The sequence below is a fragment of the Tachypleus tridentatus genome, chromosome 3 (genome assembly GCF_004210375.1).
Source record: "Tachypleus tridentatus isolate NWPU-2018 chromosome 3, ASM421037v1, whole genome shotgun sequence".
In the NCBI taxonomy this organism is placed as follows: domain Eukaryota; kingdom Metazoa; phylum Arthropoda; class Merostomata; order Xiphosura; family Limulidae; genus Tachypleus; species Tachypleus tridentatus.
In genome coordinates, this window is record NC_134827.1 from 32,457,196 (window position 1) to 32,477,870 (window position 20,675).

General features: G+C 36.0%; 1 protein-coding gene and 1 long non-coding RNA gene across 2 annotated transcripts in view; one reads left to right on the forward strand and one right to left on the reverse strand.

Moving 5' to 3' along the window:
• Positions 1-9,454, forward strand: part of LOC143246649 (uncharacterized) — a 26,624-nt gene extending 17,170 nt beyond the window's left edge. Inside the window, exon 3 of the long non-coding RNA XR_013026086.1 lies at positions 9,317-9,454. This is a non-coding gene — a long non-coding RNA (uncharacterized LOC143246649). The remainder of the gene's footprint in view (positions 1-9,316) is intronic.
• Positions 1-19,541, reverse strand: part of LOC143246648 (glutamate receptor ionotropic, delta-2-like) — a 20,256-nt gene extending 715 nt beyond the window's left edge. The window contains exons 1-5 of the mRNA XM_076493705.1: positions 19,406-19,541; positions 18,014-18,175; positions 13,858-14,011; positions 9,311-9,528; positions 4,459-4,745 (exon numbers count right to left, since the gene is read on the reverse strand). Of these exons, the coding sequence (XP_076349820.1) occupies positions 4,459-4,745; positions 9,311-9,528; positions 13,858-14,011; positions 18,014-18,175; positions 19,406-19,483 (899 nt within the window). The 5' untranslated portion in view covers positions 19,484-19,541. The remainder of the gene's footprint in view (positions 1-4,458; positions 4,746-9,310; positions 9,529-13,857; positions 14,012-18,013; positions 18,176-19,405) is intronic.
• Positions 19,542-20,675: the final 1,134 nt, after the last annotated feature.

Genomic DNA, 20,675 nt, shown 5'->3' on the forward strand with positions numbered 1-20,675 from the left:
TCCTGCTCTCAGTGTCTCGCCTGGTGTGAGTGTTAGCGTATCTCACTTAGTGGGGTGAGGGTATATCTCGACTGAAGCTTTGGAGTATTTCCTTTGGCAGGATCGCGTATGAATATCGCTTGTAGAGGGTGTAGTAATATTTCGCTTGGGTAGAATATTTGGTTTCTCAGTTGTTGGTGGTATTGAAACACGTGAAACATGCAGGCCACCAAGACATCCAGAACATAAACAGGCTGAAAAAACACACAAGAAACGAAGTCATCCAGACCTGTTTATGTTCTGAAAAAAACACACAAGAAATTAAAACATTCAGAACATAAACAGGTCTGCAAAAAGCATACAAGAAAGCAAGACATCCAGAACATAAACAGAACTGCAAAAAGAACACAAGAAACCAAGGCACCCAAAACATAAACAGGTCTGGAAAAACACACAAGAAACCAAGACATCCAGAACATAAACAGGCTTGCTGGAGTACACAGTTTTCCTTTGTTTTTCGTGTAATTCGCTTGGTAGAAGTTCTAAGTTTTTCAACAGGTGGTAGTATTTGAGCATTTCATTTGTCAGAAATACTTGTGTAGCGTTCTCATTGGCAGGGTTAGTGTATTTCACTGGCTGGAAGTGTAGTTGTATCTCGCTTGGTGGGAATACTGGGTTATTTCATTTGTTGAGTGCTGGTACACCTCGATCGTGAGAATGCTGGGTTTCCAACTCGTTGGAAGTTTGGAGCATCTGTCTCACTGACAGGATTATTGGGTAATTCATCTCGTGTGGAAGAGTAGTTATCACTCTTTAATACCAGCCAATTAACGTAAGTAAAAAGAGTACTTAAGCACAACAAGTTACACACTTCTGACTGTAATTCAGATTTTTGCCTTTGTCTAAATTATGCCATACACACTGGTTTTAAACAGCTTTTTTTGTCACAAATAAAAACTTACTGTACTAAATATATCAACCCTGATCCAGAATGGAAAATTCATAAATCTGAAGCTTTACAAAACAGGACAGTTACCAATAAATAATGTTACTTTTATTATGTCCTTAACGGTAATAAAATCCTTAATTCTGGACTGTTATGGTCACGTGGTTAGAGCACTTTATTTGCAGTCTGAAGGTAACGGGTTCGAATCCCTCTCCCACCAAACATGCTCACCATTTCAGCCATGGGTGCGTTGTAATGTGACCGTCAATCCTACTATTCTTTGGTAAAATAGTGGTGATGACTAGCTGTCTTCCTTCTAGTATTTCACTACTAAATTATGGACGGCTGGCGCAGATAACCCTCAATTTTAGCGTTATAAGTCCTCAGTCTTACAGTTTAGCTACCAGGAAACAATGATCATCCTAATAAAAGATGCTACAAAGAACTATTAATGTGAACTATAAGTTTCACTTAGCACCAATTTATCCCTCATATGAAGAAAAACCAAACTTGTGCATTAAAAAGATTACTTACTGAGTTAAACAGCAGGATAAAAACAATCATCTAAATAAATCATCCAAAAGAAATAATCAGGTGAGACATACATATATAAACAGGTCATATAAATAAACAGGCTGTCCAGGCCATGTAGATAAACAGACTATGCAAGTCATATAGAAAAAGAGGCCTTCCAGGTTGTGCAGATAAACAGACTATTTAAGACATATATAAACAGGCATTTCAGGATATACAAATAAACAGGCCTTCGAGGTCATACAGATAAGCAGGCCTTTGTGAACCTCTAAACGTACCTGTAAATTAAACTATACAATTCTCAAAGTGGTAATATTCATACAGAAATCACCTTCACACAAATGTTGTAATACACAAAGTACACACTTCTCACAATAAGTCACCGAAATTGGCAGGGTTTCATATTTTGTAGCATAAATAAAAATAACCAGTAATCCTAGAAAAGCGATGAGAAATCATTGACAAAATCTGAAAAAGAGCATGTCACAGTGGTCAGACTCTCGATGTTAAGTCGCACGTGCAGCTATCATTATTTCAAAATTAAAAAAAAAAACACCTGAAAGAAGAAAGTAAGATACCTAACAAGAAATCGATAGACTCCAACTCAGTAATTGTGTGATATAAAAGATGAAAAGAAATGAGACAATGAACTGAAACGTGTGTGAACCGAAAGGCACCAAGACGAACACCTAAGCCTATTTACAAATTACTCAACTGACTTGTGTTAAGCCTTAATCAATAATTGTTACTGAACACCTTGTTTCATCATTTTCTGCTTAACCAACAGAATATTTTCGATTTATTTACTTTTCTGCTTCAGCACAAAGCTACACATTGGTCTGTCTGCGATATGTTCGCCGCAGGTATCGAACCTCGTTGTTTAGCGTTATATTTTCTCAAGTTACTGGAAGACAATTACTTTCAGAAAACGGTGTCAGTAAAATAAGTTCTGGTGTAATATTTCATTTAGCATCGAGTTACGTCTTAAGTCTAAACATCTTTCAAGATCACTGTTCATCTACACAAGTTGAATAACAGCCCCCCAGTTGCTAGATGGAATGTCTACGGACTTATACAAAACCGGGTTTCGATACCCGTGACGGGCAGAGCACCGATAGTTCTTTGTAAAGCTCTGTGCTTAATAACAAACAAACTTGAATTACTATGTTGTAAGCCCACAAAATAACTTCTGTTGTAGCAATTTCTTGATTACATTATTCTTAGAAAATTCCTGATAATGAAATTTTTTACACATAACTTTTTGTGAGTTATTTAGGCTTTTATGAAGGAGTGGACATTTATATACATACATATTGTTAAATGTACAACACTCTACTCAGGCGACATCTAGTGGGAGGGTAAAACACTTTTGTTGCAAAAAAAAGAAGGAAGTATTGAAACACCACAAATACAAAGTTTTTAAGATAGACAGTATGTTCAAAAGTTTCTCTGAAAACATAATGTAATATGTTCTTTTATATTTCTTCCATTATGTCTGTTTGTTAACTGGAAACTGTCGAGCGAAGTACATGGGTTTGTTTATTTCTGGATTGTTCTCGAAAAAAAAAAAAGAGACATAAATACAGATCATTAAATAGGGTACATTTACGCTTTTTACATACTTTTGACTTTGCATTTAAAGACACGAGTACTTAATTAGTTGAATGAATCAATTATTACCTTCCATAAAACAAGGTATGCATCTAATAAGCTCATGAGGTGTGTTTGCAATTAAGGACAAACCTTGTTTGTTTGTTTTGTAATTTCGCACAAAGCTACTCGAGGGCTATCTGCGCTAGCCGTCCCTAATTTAGCAGTGTAAGACTAGAGGGAAAGCAGCTAGTCATCACCACCCACCGCCAACTCTTGGGCTACTCTTTTACCAACGAATAGTGGGATTGACCTAACATTATAACGCCCCCACGGCTGGGAGGGCGAGCATGTTTGGCGCGAGTCGGGCGCGAATCCGCGACCCTCAGATTACGAAGCGCACGCCTTAACACGCTTGGCCATGCCAGGCCTGGCACAAACCTACACAATGGACTAACTGTGTTCGGCCCATCGAGGATATCGAAACCTGGTTTCTAGCGGTGTGAGTCCGCAGACATACCTTTGTGCCATTGTGGAGCGTGAAGTCGAGAAGAATTTAATAACAGACAAAATGGGAACATTATCTAACATTGTCCTTTATTATACAATGTTCCCCTTTCGTTTGTTATACAATGTTTGTTTCTTTAACACGTACCCTTAGCGAGGTTCTCGAATATATGCTTCGAGCGAATATTCAAATAAAATAATTATTTTTACGTTACACTCCTACACTAGTCTTAGAATGATACCTTTATACGTCACACCTGTACAGAAATAAGTGTTAGTTTTATACTCAGAACGCAAGATAGCATTTAACTGATTGAAATAAATCGTGTATTTTTTATATGTTGACTTTTTGGTATAAATTATTGTTATTTTGATAAAACAGTTTTAAGTTTTCTCTTTTTAAGACCAACTTTTAGCCAGTAACCACAGATATTAAAACCTGGTTTCTATCGGTACAAATCCATAGACATGCCGCTGTGCCACTAGGGGACAACTGTTATTAATGCAGTTGCATTCTCATCTACACAAGTTAAATTCCATAGCTCTGGTTTCGTCTGAATTTCGCGCAAAGCTACATGAGGGCAACTTGCGCTTGCTGTCCCTAATTTAGCAGTGTAAGACTGGAGGGAAGGCAGCTAGACATCACCACCCACCGATAACTCTTGGGCTACTCTTTTACCAACGAATAGTGGGATTGTCCGTCACATTATAACGCCCCCACGACTGAAAGGACTAGCATGTTTGGTGTGTCGGAGATTTGAACCCGCGTCCCTCGGATTACGAGCCGAGTGCCTTATCCACCTGGCCATACCGGGCCTTCTTTCCTCTAATCCGCGCCTTTGACCTAATTTACAGTTCATTAATTAAAAGGAAACTGAAACCTAACTTCATTGTTCATTTACCTTTCATTTATGCCATTCTGGATACGTTTTGGTAATTTTTTTCTCACTGCCATTACAAAAGTGTGAGGAAAGAACGTCTCCTTGGCAAAATAAAACTCCCCTTCCGGAAGCTTTGAGCATTCATTGGATACGATGTACCTCATGGTGATGACGTCACTGATGATGACGTTGGTACCTTTCTGGAGCGCCTTGAGATTTTCTTGACGGTAAAGTTCTGAAGGTAACAAGAGGCCGTTGTTTTCGTATACCCGTTTCCATATTCGTTTGATATCCGTTGATGTGGATTTCTAAAAGAAAACAATGTGCGATCAAAATCAACAGTATAGAAAATATAATAAAAAACATTATTAGCCTAGAGCTAGTCATAACAAATGACACGAAGACGTAAAAACAATTAATTAATATACTTTCGTGTTTCGTTTGTTTGGTTCTTCAATAGGTTTGTTTTGAATTTCGCGCAAAGCTACACGAGAGCTATATGCGATAGCCGTCCCTAATTTAGCAGTGTAAGACTAGAGGGAAAGCAGCTAGTCATCACCACCCACCGCCAACTCTTGGGCAACTCTTTTACCAACGAATAGTGGGATTGGAAAGCAGCTAGTTAACACTACCAATGATAGATTAGAGGGAAAGCAGCTAGTTAACACTACCAATGATAGATTAGAGGGAAAGCAGCTAGTTAACACTACAAATGATAGATTAGAGGGAAAGCAGCTAGTTAACACTACCAATGATAGATTAGAGGGAAAGCAGCTAGTTAACACTACCAATGATAGATTAGAGGGGAAAGCTGCCACCCACCGCCAACTCTTGAGCTGTTGTTTTACTAATAAACAGTGTGGTTGACCGTCACCTTATCAAGCCCCTACAGCTCAGAAGACAACTATGTTCAATGATATAGATTCGAACCCCTGACTCTCAAAATGGGAAGTCATGTCAGGCCCTACACCGTTGCATATTTAAACAGGTGGCAGCACTGCGGAATATCTCCGATTCTTAACCAACTGTTATTTTAAGTATCTTCTCAATAGGTCATCATAACTTTACATTAATGTACAGTGTTACCTTTTATAACAATATCCATGTAATAACTGAGTCACAAGTTCTGGTAATCTTTGTGAATATCATAGTAATAAGTTTGAATTTCTTATTCTTCTGTCTCTTATTACATAATAACTCAAAAACCAGAACAATGGTGTCAGTCAACTTCACTGAGGTGACACAGTTTCAAACGGAGTATCCGTTTTTATAGGTATTAGTAATAACTAGTAGTAAGTAAAGAAAAAATTCTAGTTTAGACGATGTTATCATTACCCCTTGTAGGTAGCTTTCTTACAGAAATTTGATGTTTCATTGAAACGGTTAAGTAAAGGGTAAAACATGAATTACCAGCCAATAACAGATAAACAATAAATATTAGTGTTTGATCCTCACCGACTTTAGAACTTGGTTATAAATAAAACCCTTCTATATCTATTGAAACACTGCATTAAAAAAACACCAAAACAACTTCAAAAGTTAAGTGTAAGTAATAATAATAATGAAACAGTTTAATTTAACCTAATTTTGTCTGTTAACGTTCTACTACAGTGTGCCTGTGATATTATGTAGGAATGATACAAACACCATCCTTACTATATTGTTTACATTGTTTCTGAAGGTTTGATATTAGCCATCCCAACACGTACTTCTTGTTCTTAAAAAAGGTTTTTCGTTAACTGTCCTATTATAGTTTCAGTTATTAGTAATTGTAACGAAACAAAAACCATGAACCAAAGATTTCTACAAGCGCTCAGAAAGTGTTTATAAATAAACACATTACCTTCATTGTATCTACTGACGGACGTGTTTAAAACCGTTCACCGAGTAAACTAAGAGTTTTGTTGTTGTTTATTTGTTTTGGAATTTCGCACAAAGCTACTCGAGGGCTATCTGTGCTAGCCGTCCCTAATTTAGCAGTGTAAGACTAGAGGGAAAGCAGCTAGTCATCACCACCCACCGCCAACTCTTGGGCTACTCTTCTAGAAACGAATAGTGGGATTGACCGTCACATTATAACGCCCCCACGGCTGAAAGGGCGAGCATGTTTGGCGCGACAGGGATGCGAACTCGCGACCCTCAGATTACAAGTCGCACGCTTTAACACGTTTGGCCATGCCGGGCCTATACTAAGAGAAACAACTGAGTTACACATAAGTATACTATAGCATTCCGTTTTGTAAGTTATGGTCGCACTTCGACAAAATAGTCAATGCATTATTACTCTCAAGACTGTCGCTAGTACACCGGTAAGTCTACAGATTTACAACGCTAAAATCAGGGGTTCGATTCCCCTCGGTTGGCTCAGTAGATAGCCCGATGTGGCTTTGCTATAAAAAAAAACAAACAAACACGTATTACTCTCAAAATCTCTGAATATTCTGGTATGATGACCGGGACAACAGAATAGAAATATAGAAGGAATGTTCTCAAAACTAACTTTAAAATTCTGATATCAAACGATATCCTACATTCAACTGCACGTTACACCCTTGAAGGACTTTTTAAAAGCAATCAATTGGGTCATTATGATATTTACGTCGATGTTATATACTATAATATATGAAGAAGACATTAAGAAAATCCTTGGTGCACTTATTGGTCATGGAGATGTTGTCCTTCAATGATGTCCAGATGGTCATCACTTTTTTTCTCAGAGCAATATTGATGACCAAAAGCACAAGATAAGGTCAGTGTAGGTCAGAAAAATGTAAGTGTCAAGGCTTTACAATGTTTTAATTTCTAACCGAGTATATTTATGTTAATATGAGCAGAAACTCCATTTCGTAACACAAGAGAAAGTTTGCGGACTTGCAACGGTAAAATCCGGGTTTCGATACCTTTGGAGGACTCAGCACAGGTACCCCGCTGTGTGATTTTGTGCTTAACTACAAAGAAACAAATGAAGCAAAAATAAATAAAAGATTTTGTTTAGTACTGAAATATAGGTGGAGCTTTATTCGCTATCGGATTCCAGAATAGAAATAAACTTTATGGATAAAACGAATTCAGACCTCTATAGTGATATATTTATCTGTTTGAAACAATGAAACATTTGATCGAATTTTCTGGTCTTGTTGGAATGGTTCATCAGTGTTAAGTTAGGTGTGTTTTTAACTAAATGATTATCTCTGAAATTCCAGAGTCTCCCCATAACTCTCGTGAAACTGTCAAGTAGAACGTCCTTGTATATCTTGTCCACATGTTGACATTTAAGCCCTGGTGTTGATAAATGTTATTAGTAACACAAATGGTGTTAAATGCAAACTTCCTAGTTTGTTTGCTGGATTACTGGTCACAGTTTCATTAGGTGTTAATTATCCCTCTTTTCTTTCTCTACACTGTTATCCTGACAGTGATGTTTGTCACTCCTTTTCTCAGTTAACAAACACTTCAGTTACACAGTTCTATGCCTCCGTAACTGGTGGAGGTTTGTACACTTGCGAATATTGCATCTTTAACTGCGTGACATCTGTTCAGATGAATATGTCTTTGAGACTAACCAACTGCGATCACAGTACGCTTTGATTTCTCTTTGAAACAGTAAACTGACCATCACGGTTTGGACGACTGGTCAGCCCATCGAGCTGAATATTTAAAATTTATCAGCCACACTGATATAAAAAATAAACCAATAAATTGTATATCACCTCATAAAGAGGTTTGTTATTTTTATTAGCGCAAAGTTACAGTGGACTATCTACACTATCCACAAGAAATCGAACCCCGGATTTTAGCTTGTGAGTTCGTAAGCTTACCACTGACCCACCAAGGAATCTCATTTTAAAAATAATCAAATGTTCACATTATATCGATTAATAAGATCCGAACGTTTAATCCATTTATTTGTCTGTACCATCTGAATGTCAGTTATGTCAGATAAATCAATCTCCCAGTTTATAGGAATGTCAGTTATGTTAGGTAAAGTCTCCCTAGTTGATATGAATGTCAGTTATGTCAGATAAATCAATCTCCCCAGTTTATAGGAATGTCAGTTATGTTAGGTAAAGTCTCCCTAGTTGATATGAATGTCAGTTATGCCAGATAAATCAATCTCCCCAGTTTATAGGAATGTCAGTTATGTTAGGTAAAGTCTCCCTGTTGATATGAATGTCAGTTATGTCAGATAAATCAATCTCCCAGTTTATGGGAATGTTAGTTATGTTACATAAAGTCTCCCTAGTTGATGTAAAGTCAGTTATGTCAGATAAATCAATCTCTCTAGTTTATACGAATGTCAATTATGTTAGATAAAGTATCCCTAGTTGATGTGAATGTCAGTTGTGTCAGACAAATAAATATCCATATTTGATACGACGTTTTAATAGCTAAGGGTTTTCTATATAGTTTTGTATTTTCTTTTACATGCATTATGTCCATTTCTTAACCTACTAATGCACGTTTAACACAAGTATGTACAAATAATAATTTTTAAAAAACTAATATTTTTATTCCCGTACAAGTATAATTGACAGTGCTGTAACCTGTCAACGGTGGAACTTATTTTCGATCTAAACGTTGATACATGTACGGTATTCTTGAGTTAAGAAAGAAAAATTGTAAAATATAAAGCAAGTTTAACAAGTTTTCAAAAGTCGGGCAAAAGGTAGATATTTCTCCTCGCAAACTGTTAAATATGGTTTACTACAAGAGGTCGAATTACTAACAAAAACACATTTTGATACGATACGTTAACCAATAATTAATTGCTTGATTTCTTAACGAAGTGTAAAAATAACTTAACTTAGTTGAGAAATATAAAAACCTTTCATTTTAAACGTAACTATTTAACTTAACATATCCTACACCTTACTTCCAGGTAAGACTCGTAAGCAGTCCCTTTCCATACGAGAGGAACTACTGTCGACTTCAGTGCCAAGTCTTTCAGAGAATCGATTCTGTCAAAGTCTGCCTTCACCATCATGCTGGCCTTCATATGTCCGCTGAACGCGTTCATTAAAACAATAATTCCTAACCACCATACTGCCACCAGAAGGCGTCCTGAGATAGTGTTTGGAAGCTTGGGTGAAGCTAAAAACCCATCAAAAAAGAAATGTTTGATATGTATAATAAAAATTATAAAACAGACGTGTTTATTAATTAAAATAATATCAACTGGATGATCTATAGAGAAGAAATCAGGTGGCGCATTTCATATATAGTGTTAGGTTTTTGTTTTGTTTTTTTCAGAGGATGAAACCTACAACATACATCATTTAATAAATTGGTGTCTTTACTACAATACTATTAACTCATTGAAAAGTTATGTCTTCAAACTAAAATCGCTCACTTACACGAAACCTGGTTTTTGTTCTGTTGTTCCAAATGATAAACCATAAAACATTATACTTGAAGCGTAATAACAATACACATTCTAACACTAAAATAGAAAAATAAAATTTGAAGCAAACAAAAGCTGATTAAGTTTACAGTTACATCATTTTAATAACTTCTGATGTTAAATCTCTTGGTCATAAGGATTAAGATACAATACAGTTGAAGGCCACATAATATCACTTAACAAATTATGAACAGCAGATTAACCAAAACTAGATGTTATGAAGTGGATAACACTAAAAAACCCAAAGTGTCTTTAGCTTTCAATGCAGACCTATCACAATAACACTACTAACAATGTTAGAAATACGTTTATCACTGACTCTGAATTGGTACAATCAAGAAGAATGTCTTAAATATCACAATAACACTAATAACAATGTTAGAAATACGTTTATCACTGACTCTGAACTGGTACAATCAAGAAGAATGTCTTAAGTATCACAATAACACTACTAATAATGTTAGAAATACGTTTATCACTGACTCTGAACTGGTACAATCAAGAAGAATGTCTTAAATATCACAATAACACTAATAACAATGTTAGAAATACGTTTATCACTGACTCTGAACTGGTACAATCAAGAAGAATGTCTTAAGTATCACAATAACACTACTAACAATGTTAGAAATACGTTTATCACTGACTCTGAACTGGTACAATCAAGAGGAATGTCTTAAATATCACAATAAGATTATACTAACAATGTAAGAAATACGTTTATCACTGACTCTGAACTGGTACAATCAAGAGGAATGTCTTAAATATCACAATAAGATTATACTAACAATGTAAGAAATACGTTTATCACTGACTCTGAACTGGTACAATCAAGAGGAATGTCTTAAATATCACAATAAGATTATACTAAGAGTGTTAGCACGTGGTTATTAATTGACCGGTTATTACTACTAGTCGGTCGGATGTGTTGAAACATCACAAACTGACAATTTTAAGAACTTATAGGTGAAATATAGGAAAATGTACAAATCATATTTGAACCATATTATATCTGACTTAATTTGTGTTTGTTCGGTTAAAATTTCCTAGATGTATTTGTTACAACTGATTTTTGTACCGTAAAATATTTAGACATAAATCACGCTATAGATAAGGTTGAATACGGAATATTTTAAAATTTAAAACAGAAAACCACTTGGCATTTAGTGCTGGTATGAAGTCGCAGTGGAACAATTGTAACATAACCACATTTTCATAATGGTTGGTATTAAGAAGGTAGTGTGGTGCGACCGGAAATTGATCGCTTTTAGGAAGGTGTAGCTAACAGCCGTTTTCAATACAAAATATTTAGCCCTCCAGGAGCACGACGGACTGACACAGCTGGAAACAAGGTGGACAGAGCACAGCAAATCGATTGTGTCGCTTTGTGGTTAATTCTAAACAAACCAACAAAATATTTGTATACTTAGATTATACAAATGTATTGAGATCGAGCATTTATAATTTCTAAGACAAAAAAAAAAGATATCATTTGTACTTAATAAAGTTGAAAAACAAGAAATATGGATCAACTTGGGGAAAACGGGACCACCCAGAAAGAGACCTGTCAAGTTGTACTCCGGTAGTTCTAAACAAATTGCGGTGTCTTGTAAAAGGCGAGAAACCACGAATAAAATGTCAATGGAAAAGGCTATCCATGTGTTTTAAAAGACAAAGTGACACGTACATAAGTTGCTTCTTCGACTCAACCGTTCAATACTTGGAGAATGAAACACATATTCACGTTATTTCATGTGAAGTCGCCAGATGTGGAACAGGCACTGTAAAATTGTCATCATCATACACTAGATGGTTATTGAGAATCAAGCAGAGAACAGTGGTGTATTTTTTACATGATGGCCTTAAGACGGATTTGGAATGAAAACTACGCCATAGAGTTGTTGTCAATGTGTACGGCTGTAAGATAGATAATGACTGTACGTGGCAACATGGTAACATCTGTAGCAACCTAAATATAAATGTGTAAAGAGAGATATTAATGAATCACTTTCTAACTTTGATAGAAGCTGACGGTTTCACATGAGGCTTGTTGAAAATATCAAAACATTTATCTGCCAAAACAAACTCTTACCAAATTTTTGTATAATTCTGAACAAAGAAGTAAAAAATCAATAAGGCCAAAAGACGTACAAATATTTTCACTTCATAAGATTTATTAAACCAATAGATATTTTTCGTTTAATTCAGGGTCTTATGGTGATAAAGAAAAGGAGTGATTTGTTTCATTAATAAGACATGATTATTTGTATAAGTTATTAAAGTATAATTTTCAAATACCTTAGAATATTTGGTAGCGGGAGGTAACTGTAAATATTACAAAATTCATGCCATATAAAATACACTATGTAACAAAATTTTACTTTTTCTTGTTCCTGGACAGAAAGTGTTATTTCCCAGTTGTTTGGCCTAAAGTAAATGGAAAAGACATGTTTTTCTCTTCAAACTTTGCTTTTGTGACCTGAGTAATGAAATTTTCAAATTTATCCATTTTCCAGAACATTCCATGTAGATTCAGTGCTGAGTAGCTAATAGAGAATTTTCTCGAACTTACAAGAGTTTTCATGAACCTTTTAGAATTTTCTAGATCTTTCCATAGTAATATATATATACAGGGGCTCAAAACTTCAGTTTATTTCCAGCTTCCTAAGTGAACACATAGACCTATCCAAGGAGGCTTTACCAAGTTTCTCTGTTGTCAAAGAGGAATACAACAGCGTCAAGACCTTGCTAGAAGCCTAGAAGTATGATGAATATGGCTGGGATGTTATTGGAGACTTCATAATAGTGGCATTCCTAATGGGTCTCCAAGAAAGCTTTACCACGTTTCCCTGTTATCTTTGCCTTTGGGACACCACAGCACACTACAACAGGAAGCACTGACCACAACGGACTGAGTTCTCTGTGGGGACGCACAATGTCAATTGTGAGCCACTAGTGGACCTCCAGAAGGTGTTGTTCCCACCATTGCACATAAAATTGGGTCTTATGAAACAATTTGTCACAACTCTTGATAAGGAGTCTGCAGCCTTCAAGTACCTTCGAGACTTCTTCCCTAAGCTGTCTGATGCAAAGGTCAAAGCTGGTGTCTTAGTTGGACCACAAATAAAGAAGATCCTGGAGTACACAGAATTTCCCAAGAAGCTCAGTAGAAAGGAAAAAATTTGGAGCAGCTTTGTCCAGTGGTTCGGGGATTCTTGGGCAATCACAAAGCCGAAAATTATGTGGAAGTGGTTGAGGCTCTGGTGAAGAACTACGGCAAAATGGGCTGCAGGAGGTCCCTGAAAGTCCATGTCCTTGACGCTCATCTTGATAAGTTCAAGGAGAAAATGGGAGCATACTCAGAGGAGCAAGGCGAGCACTTCCATCAAGATGTACTGGACTTTGAACGTCACTACCAAGAAGCGTATAACGAAAACATGATGGATGACTATGTTTGGGAGCTAATACGTAAAAGTGATTTATATTACAGTCGCAAATCTTGAAAAAACTACTCACTTCTAAACATTTTTATTCATTTCTGTATAACCTTAGTATAAATACATGTAAATCTTGATTCATATGTTGTTTTATTCAGACCTTATGTAAATGAAAATGTGCAAATTTGTCCGTTTTTACGTAGAAAATAGGTTAATTTGTAAATTGCATTATCCAGGTCACAAAAGCAAAGTTTGAAAGGAATAATGGTCATTTTCTGTACTTTTACAACATAAGCAATTAAGAAATAACACATACTATCCAGAAACAATATTTGTGTTACATAGTGTTATTGATATGATATAAGGTAAATACAACGGGTACTTGCAGTATGCATGGTTGCTAAGGGAAAATATAAATATAATGGGATTGTGTTATTGACAACAGCTGAAGAAGAATTTAAACCTTAGGATGTGTGAGATAAAATGTTTAGTAAATAAATATTCAATTAATCACAAGTCACTAGCCATCTTAACGTTGAAAAATAATTTAGTTTTCTAGTAAGAACAAAATACTTAACAAACCTTCGCAAAATATGGAACTGTAAAACAACCAGATATATTCTCCAATCTGTTTCCTTATCATCGGCTTCGACCTGTACTTTGGGTCGGTAATGGTGTTGACGAAGAAAGACAAAGAAACCATCACCAGCATGGCTATTATCAAGATAAACCACACCTACAGACAAAAAAATACACATCAATGATCAAACTATTAAAGTGAAATTCGACAAACGGAAGTTTGTCGGTAGGTTATCATAGGCTCAAAAATTAATTTTCAGCAAGTTAAAAGTGCTGCCATCTCTCGGTAAACATATGGTTCAAATCTACAGATTAAACATCTTCAACAGACCTGACATCTAGACATTGTACCCTCTGATATCATCATCACGATCACACTTAATTAACATATCAATGATGAACTTTAACAGATGTATGATCTAGATGTTTTACCAAACGGTATTTCAGAGAAGATCACTGTTGAACACATGTAGGAAGTATAATTCATGTAAAAAAACTAACATCTGACTGTTTTACCATTCTATGACATATTATCTTGACCATTCGCTGTTCAACAAGCTTATAAGGTGACGGAAGGGTCTAGATATTACTTCAGTTTTTTTTCATTGACCCTTTTGCAGTTAGCCTAAACCTCAGAGGCCCCACATGGCCAGGTGATTATGGGGCTCTACTCGTAATCAGAGGATTGCGGATTCGAATCTCCGTCCCATCACACATGCTCTTTCAGCCATTGGGTCGTTATTATGTTATGGTCAATCCTACTATTCGTTGGTAAAAGAGCAGCCCAAGAGTTGGCGGTGGGTGGTGATGACTAGCTGCCTTCCCTCTAGTCTTACACTGCTACATCAGAGACGGATTGCCCTCCCATAGCTTTTATGGAAAATTCCAAAACAAAACAAAAAACTAACTCTCAGACTAATTCCAGTATCATTAAATGCGAGACAGAAGGGGAGTTTGTTTGTTTGTTTATTTTGAATTTCGTGCAGAGCTACTCGAGGGCTATCTGCGCTAGCCGTCCCTAATTTAGCAGTGTAAGACTAGAGAGAAGGCAACTAGTCATCACCACCCACTGCCAACTCTTGGGTTACCGTCACCTTATAATGTCCTTAGGGCTGAAAGAGCGAGTATCTTTGGTGTGATGGGGATTCGAACCCGCAACCCTCGGATCACGAGTCGAGTGCCTTAACCACTTGGTCCTGCCGGGCCTAAAGTTTGTTAAATCTACTTACTAAAATGTTGTTTTCTTGCTATTAATTTAGCACGCAACAATTTTTTTTTGTGATCATGTTTTACCAAACACTAAAGTTATTGAAGAAAATGTTTAGTCGTTTTCGTGTTTTTTAAATCATTGCGAAAGAAGCGCTTCACTTTATAGCTAGTGGAAGATCTTTTATTGGTTTATGTATAAATAAAATTACACTTGTCGTGATATATTTTCTTTAATGTTACTTTACGACTTTTAAATTTCAAGACTTATCTGATTTTAGTTCACTGTTCTCAGAAGTGACTTGGCCATGCCAGGTCCCTATCCCGCAAAGCTACACTAATTTAGCAGTATAAGACTAGAGGGAGGGCAACTAATCATCACCACCCACCGCCAACTCTTGGCTCTTCTTTTAGCAACGTTACATTATAACGCCCACAAGGAAAGCACAAATTTGGTGTGACGGGGATTCGAACCTGCGACCTCCAGATTACGAGTCGAGCGCCCCTAACCTAAACTGTAAATTACATTCAGCTATAGAAGTCGTTTTGAGGAAGAGTTGTTAGTTTGTAATTAAGCACAAAGGTACACAATGGGCTATCGGTGCTCTGCCTACCACGGGTATCGAAACCCGATTTCTAGCGATATGGCCAATGGGGGACTTCAAAAGAGAGTTTGTTTATACGATTCTGAGCAGAACCACGAAAGTCATCGCTACATTTGAAATTATAGACTGGAGGGAAGGTAGCAGCTAGTCATCACCACCCACTTCCAACTCTTAGGATGCTCTCATTAGATTAAACAGTATAATTTGAACGTACCCACAATCCATAGTGTTTTCACGGTAACAGGACACGAAATCTGAACGTTAGATCCATAGTTCGATGCATTATACACCATTCGAATGTATAAATATTATTGCGAGGAGCAACGGTTTGTTTTTTTAATTTCGCGCAAAGGTATACGAGGGTTATCTGCGCTAGTAATAACGGTTTACGTAAAAATTTACCAATATCTTATATATCTATTTTCTTGTATCAAAACATAAACAACCGTATTTCATTAGATTAAAAAATAGATTAATTAACATTTATGTAAAAGATGGTTCCCTTGTGGTCCTTGTCGTTTTGTAACGTGTTACAAGAAAACACTTCCACTCAGCTCCAATAACTAAGTAAATATATGGATTATGTACATTGTCGGCTGGCAACAGCAGTGGCACTAAAGATTAGACTGACTAGGTAGAAACTATGTGTAATTAGAAAAACCGACAGCCAACACCGAAGTATTATTGATTCTTTTTACTAAGTTGCTCTCCATTGTAGGAAATGAGTGAGTAACTTATGACTAAACAATCTCTTAATGAAATTTATAACGCAATGAAAATTGTAAGTCTAAAGACGACGTCGAAAAATTAGTTTTTCCAAAACCTTTTATTTACACGTAATCTGATTGGAGGGTTATTTCTGCATTATTCTTTACATGTAATCTGATTGGAGGGTTATTTCTGCATTATACTTTACACATAATTTGATTGGAGGGTTATTTAGGGCCTGGCATGGCCTAGCGCGTTAAGGCGTGCGCTTCGTAATCTGAGGGTCACGGGTTCGCTCCCGAGTCGCGCCAAACATGCTCGCCCTCCCAGCCGTGGGGGCGTTATAACATGACGGTCAATCCCACTATTCGTTGGTAAAAGAGTAGCCCAGGCGTTGGTGGTGGGTGGTGATGACTAGCTGCCTTCCCTCTAGTCTTACACTGCTAAATTAGGGACGGCTAGCACAGATAGCCCTCGAGTTGCTTTGTGCGAAATTCCAAAAAACAAACAAACAATGGAGGGTTATTTCTGCATTATACTTTACATGTAATCTGATTGGAGGGTTATTTCTGCATTATACTTTACACATAATTTGATTGGAGGGTTATTTCTGTATTATACTTTACAAATAATCTGATTGGAGGGTTATTTCTACATTATACTTTACACGTAATCTGATTGGAGGGTTATTTCTACATTATACTTTACAAGTAATCTGATTGGAGGGTTATTTCTACATTATACTTTACACATAATCTGATTGGAGGGCTATTTCTGCATATAGTTTGTTGCAGCTGAGACATTTTACTTTTTGTTTGTCGAACTTGTTATATTTCGTTGTGGTTTTCGTAAAAAAAACATTTCTTTATCGAATCTAAAATTCAAAAAATGCTAAAGTGGAACAGACAATAATGCATCATTTAAAAACAACATAAATAAAAACCTGCTTCTTGTGTTTTATTTATTAAAGGTTCGTATTCCTTTATTAAAATGGCTTTTTTATTTCACATTTATTAATATTACATAGTCGACAAATAATATTAACAGTTGTATTTTCATTACAATGATCTGTACAACGTTTAGTAGACATGTGAAGTAACATGTTCACGTTCTGCTATTATAACACTTACATTTCTACCTGCCACCCCTTATATAGAACTTTTTACAGTCCATACATTCTACACTGTAATTTTTTTTTAATTGTTATATTAATCTTATTTTCCTGGGTAAAAATATAAATACGTCATATGGCTGACGTTACCAATTGGTTGTATACCTGACAATGCCACATTAACCACAGCAAAGCGTTGATTATAAAATGGTGTATTTTTTATCCCACTTTAGCTGCTTTTGAATTTTAAAGTTTGTTTACATTTTTATTTGTCAAAAAAGATTTTTGTTTCTTCTTAAGCTACCAGTGCTGTGCTGAATGTGGGTATCAAACCCAAATTTTTAGTGTTATAAGCCCTAAGACTTTCTGCTGAACCACTGGATGGGTGAAGTGATAATATATAAAACTTAAAAGGAAAATCGTATATTAACGTTATTCCCAAAGAAACAACCAAGTTTTGACTGGGTTTTTTCTAAGCACGATAAATATTTTTACTTATCATATTAGAGTATATCAAAAGTTTCGTTACCTGCCAGTCAAAGGTCAGAATGTAGCCAAAAACGTTGGTAGTCTTTCTTTTCATCCTGCCCGCCATGACTGCCAGGTAGCCAGTGGCGAGATTTGAGGTGAACGTAGCTACTTTTGACCGAGCATATGTGGTAGCAAATGGCCCAAGGGCAACGTCTGCTTCCTGAAAACAACGGACCAGTCACGTTGACCTTAATGTGCAAAACTTAATACGTTTATTTTGTTTATTAATACAATTAAAACAAAGCCAAAAGTTATATCGTTCGTACACAATATTCAACAAACACCTTACCTAACCATTAAAGGCCATTCACGGACGCAACAGAAGCAGTGCTGGTTTGTTTTGAATTTCGCCCAAAGCTACACAAGAGCTATCTGCGCTAGCCGTCCTTAATTTAGCAGTGTAAGACTAGAGGGAAGGCAGCTAGTCATCAACACCAGCCGCCAACTCTTGGGCTACTCTTTTACCAAAGAATAGTGGGATTGACCGTCATAATATAACGCCCACGCAGCTGAAAGGGCGAGCATGTTTGGTGCGACAGGGATTCGAACCTGCGACCCTCAGATTACGAGTCGCACACCTTAACCCATCTGGCCATGCCGGGCCTGTAGGCCTAGTTACATTGAATTTCAACCAAATAGCCAACATAAAATAATTGTGTAAACACACAACAAAAACAGGAATAGATACATGTTAAAACATTAATCAACATATTATAAAGAAAGATGGTATTAAGATATATATACAGTAAGTAGTCGGATGTCTTGTTTTTATCTTTAATTGAAAGTTCTTAATATTAAATACGATTAATGCCTACAAATAATTAATTTTATCTTTATTGGCTGTCATGTATATTTTTTATTTATTTATTTTTAATCCATTTTTTACGCCTTTGCTTCCCCATCAGGACAAATCACGCCCCTGCTAACTATTTTTACCCTGAACATAATCTTGGTCGACATACGGATTTCAGTGCCAGGGCGAGACAATGGTTTCATTCACAGCTGTAACCTAATTTGTAACTGTTGACTAGTTATCAACAAACTTGCAGCTTGCAGGGTTGATACTGATTAAAAAAATAAAAGGATTTATTGTTATGTTACAACGCGACCGCTGTTGAAACCGCAAATTGTTTTCAACGACATATCGCAGGCACGGACCTCAGGACCTTCAGATCGATAGCTCAGTACATTAACCTAGGCCCAAGATTCGTTAACTTGAATCCACAACAGTAACCCTTTTTCTCGATATTATCAGATATCCGTACACACATTACTAGCCTACATTGAGATATTTTACTTTCAAATTCAAATTTTTCGTCTTTTATTCTTTTCATTATTCTCATCAAACATTCTTTTCCTTACATCTCGTTATGATAAAAGATGAACTCACGTTGTTGTGGAGCATTCCAATCATTCCACTCCATGTTCCATCTGGATATTCCATTCCCCAGTGTTTGTCTTCAGGCATGTAAATCTCGTATCTCGAGGAAGACACAGAACATCAAAAATTAAAACATGGTTTTAAAAGATATTAAATACATATATAAACAGGGCGACAGTAAGTATACGGTTGGTCCTAAACAAAATATTGTGAAGACATTTTGAACCAATTTAATTTTTGATTATATCTAAATCAAACAACTACACAGTCAGTTGTATTCCGCCCCCTATGGGTGTAACACAAATCTAAGATCTATTGAACAACCATTTCAGGTGAGTATATACAAAGACTAAAACACAACCAACATACATGTATCATAATGTATGTACACACACCTAAACACAACCACTATACATGTATTATAATATATGTACACAGACCTAAACACAACCACCATACATATGTATTATAATGTATGTACACAGACCTAAACACAACCACCATACATGTATTATAATGTATGTACACAGACCTAAACCCAACCACTATACATATCTATTATAATGTATATACACAGATCTAAACACAACCACCATACATATGTATTATAATGTATGTAGACAGACCTAAACACAACCACCATACATATCTATTATAATGTATGTACAAAGACCTAAACACAACCACCATACATATGTATTATAATGTATGTACACAGACCTAAACACAACCACCATACATATGTATTATAATGTATATACACAGACCTAAACACAACCACCATACATATGTATTATAATGTCTATACCCAGACCTAAACAGAGCCACCATACATATGTATTATAATGTATATACACAGACCTAAACACAACCACCATACATATGTATTATAATGTATGTAGACAGACCTAAACACAACCACCATACATATGTATTATAATGTATGTACAAAGACCTAAACACAACCACCATACATATGTATTATAATGTATGTACACAGACCTAAACACAACCACCATACATATGTATTATAATGTATATACACAGACCTAAACACAACCACCATACATATGTATTATAATGTCTATACCCAGACCTAAACAGAGCCACCATAAATATGTATTATGATGTATGTACACAGACCTAAACACAACCACCATACATATGTATTATAATGTATGTACACAGACCTAAACACAACCACCATAAATATGTATTATAATGTATATACACAGACCTAAACACAACCACCATACATATGTATTATAATGTATGTACA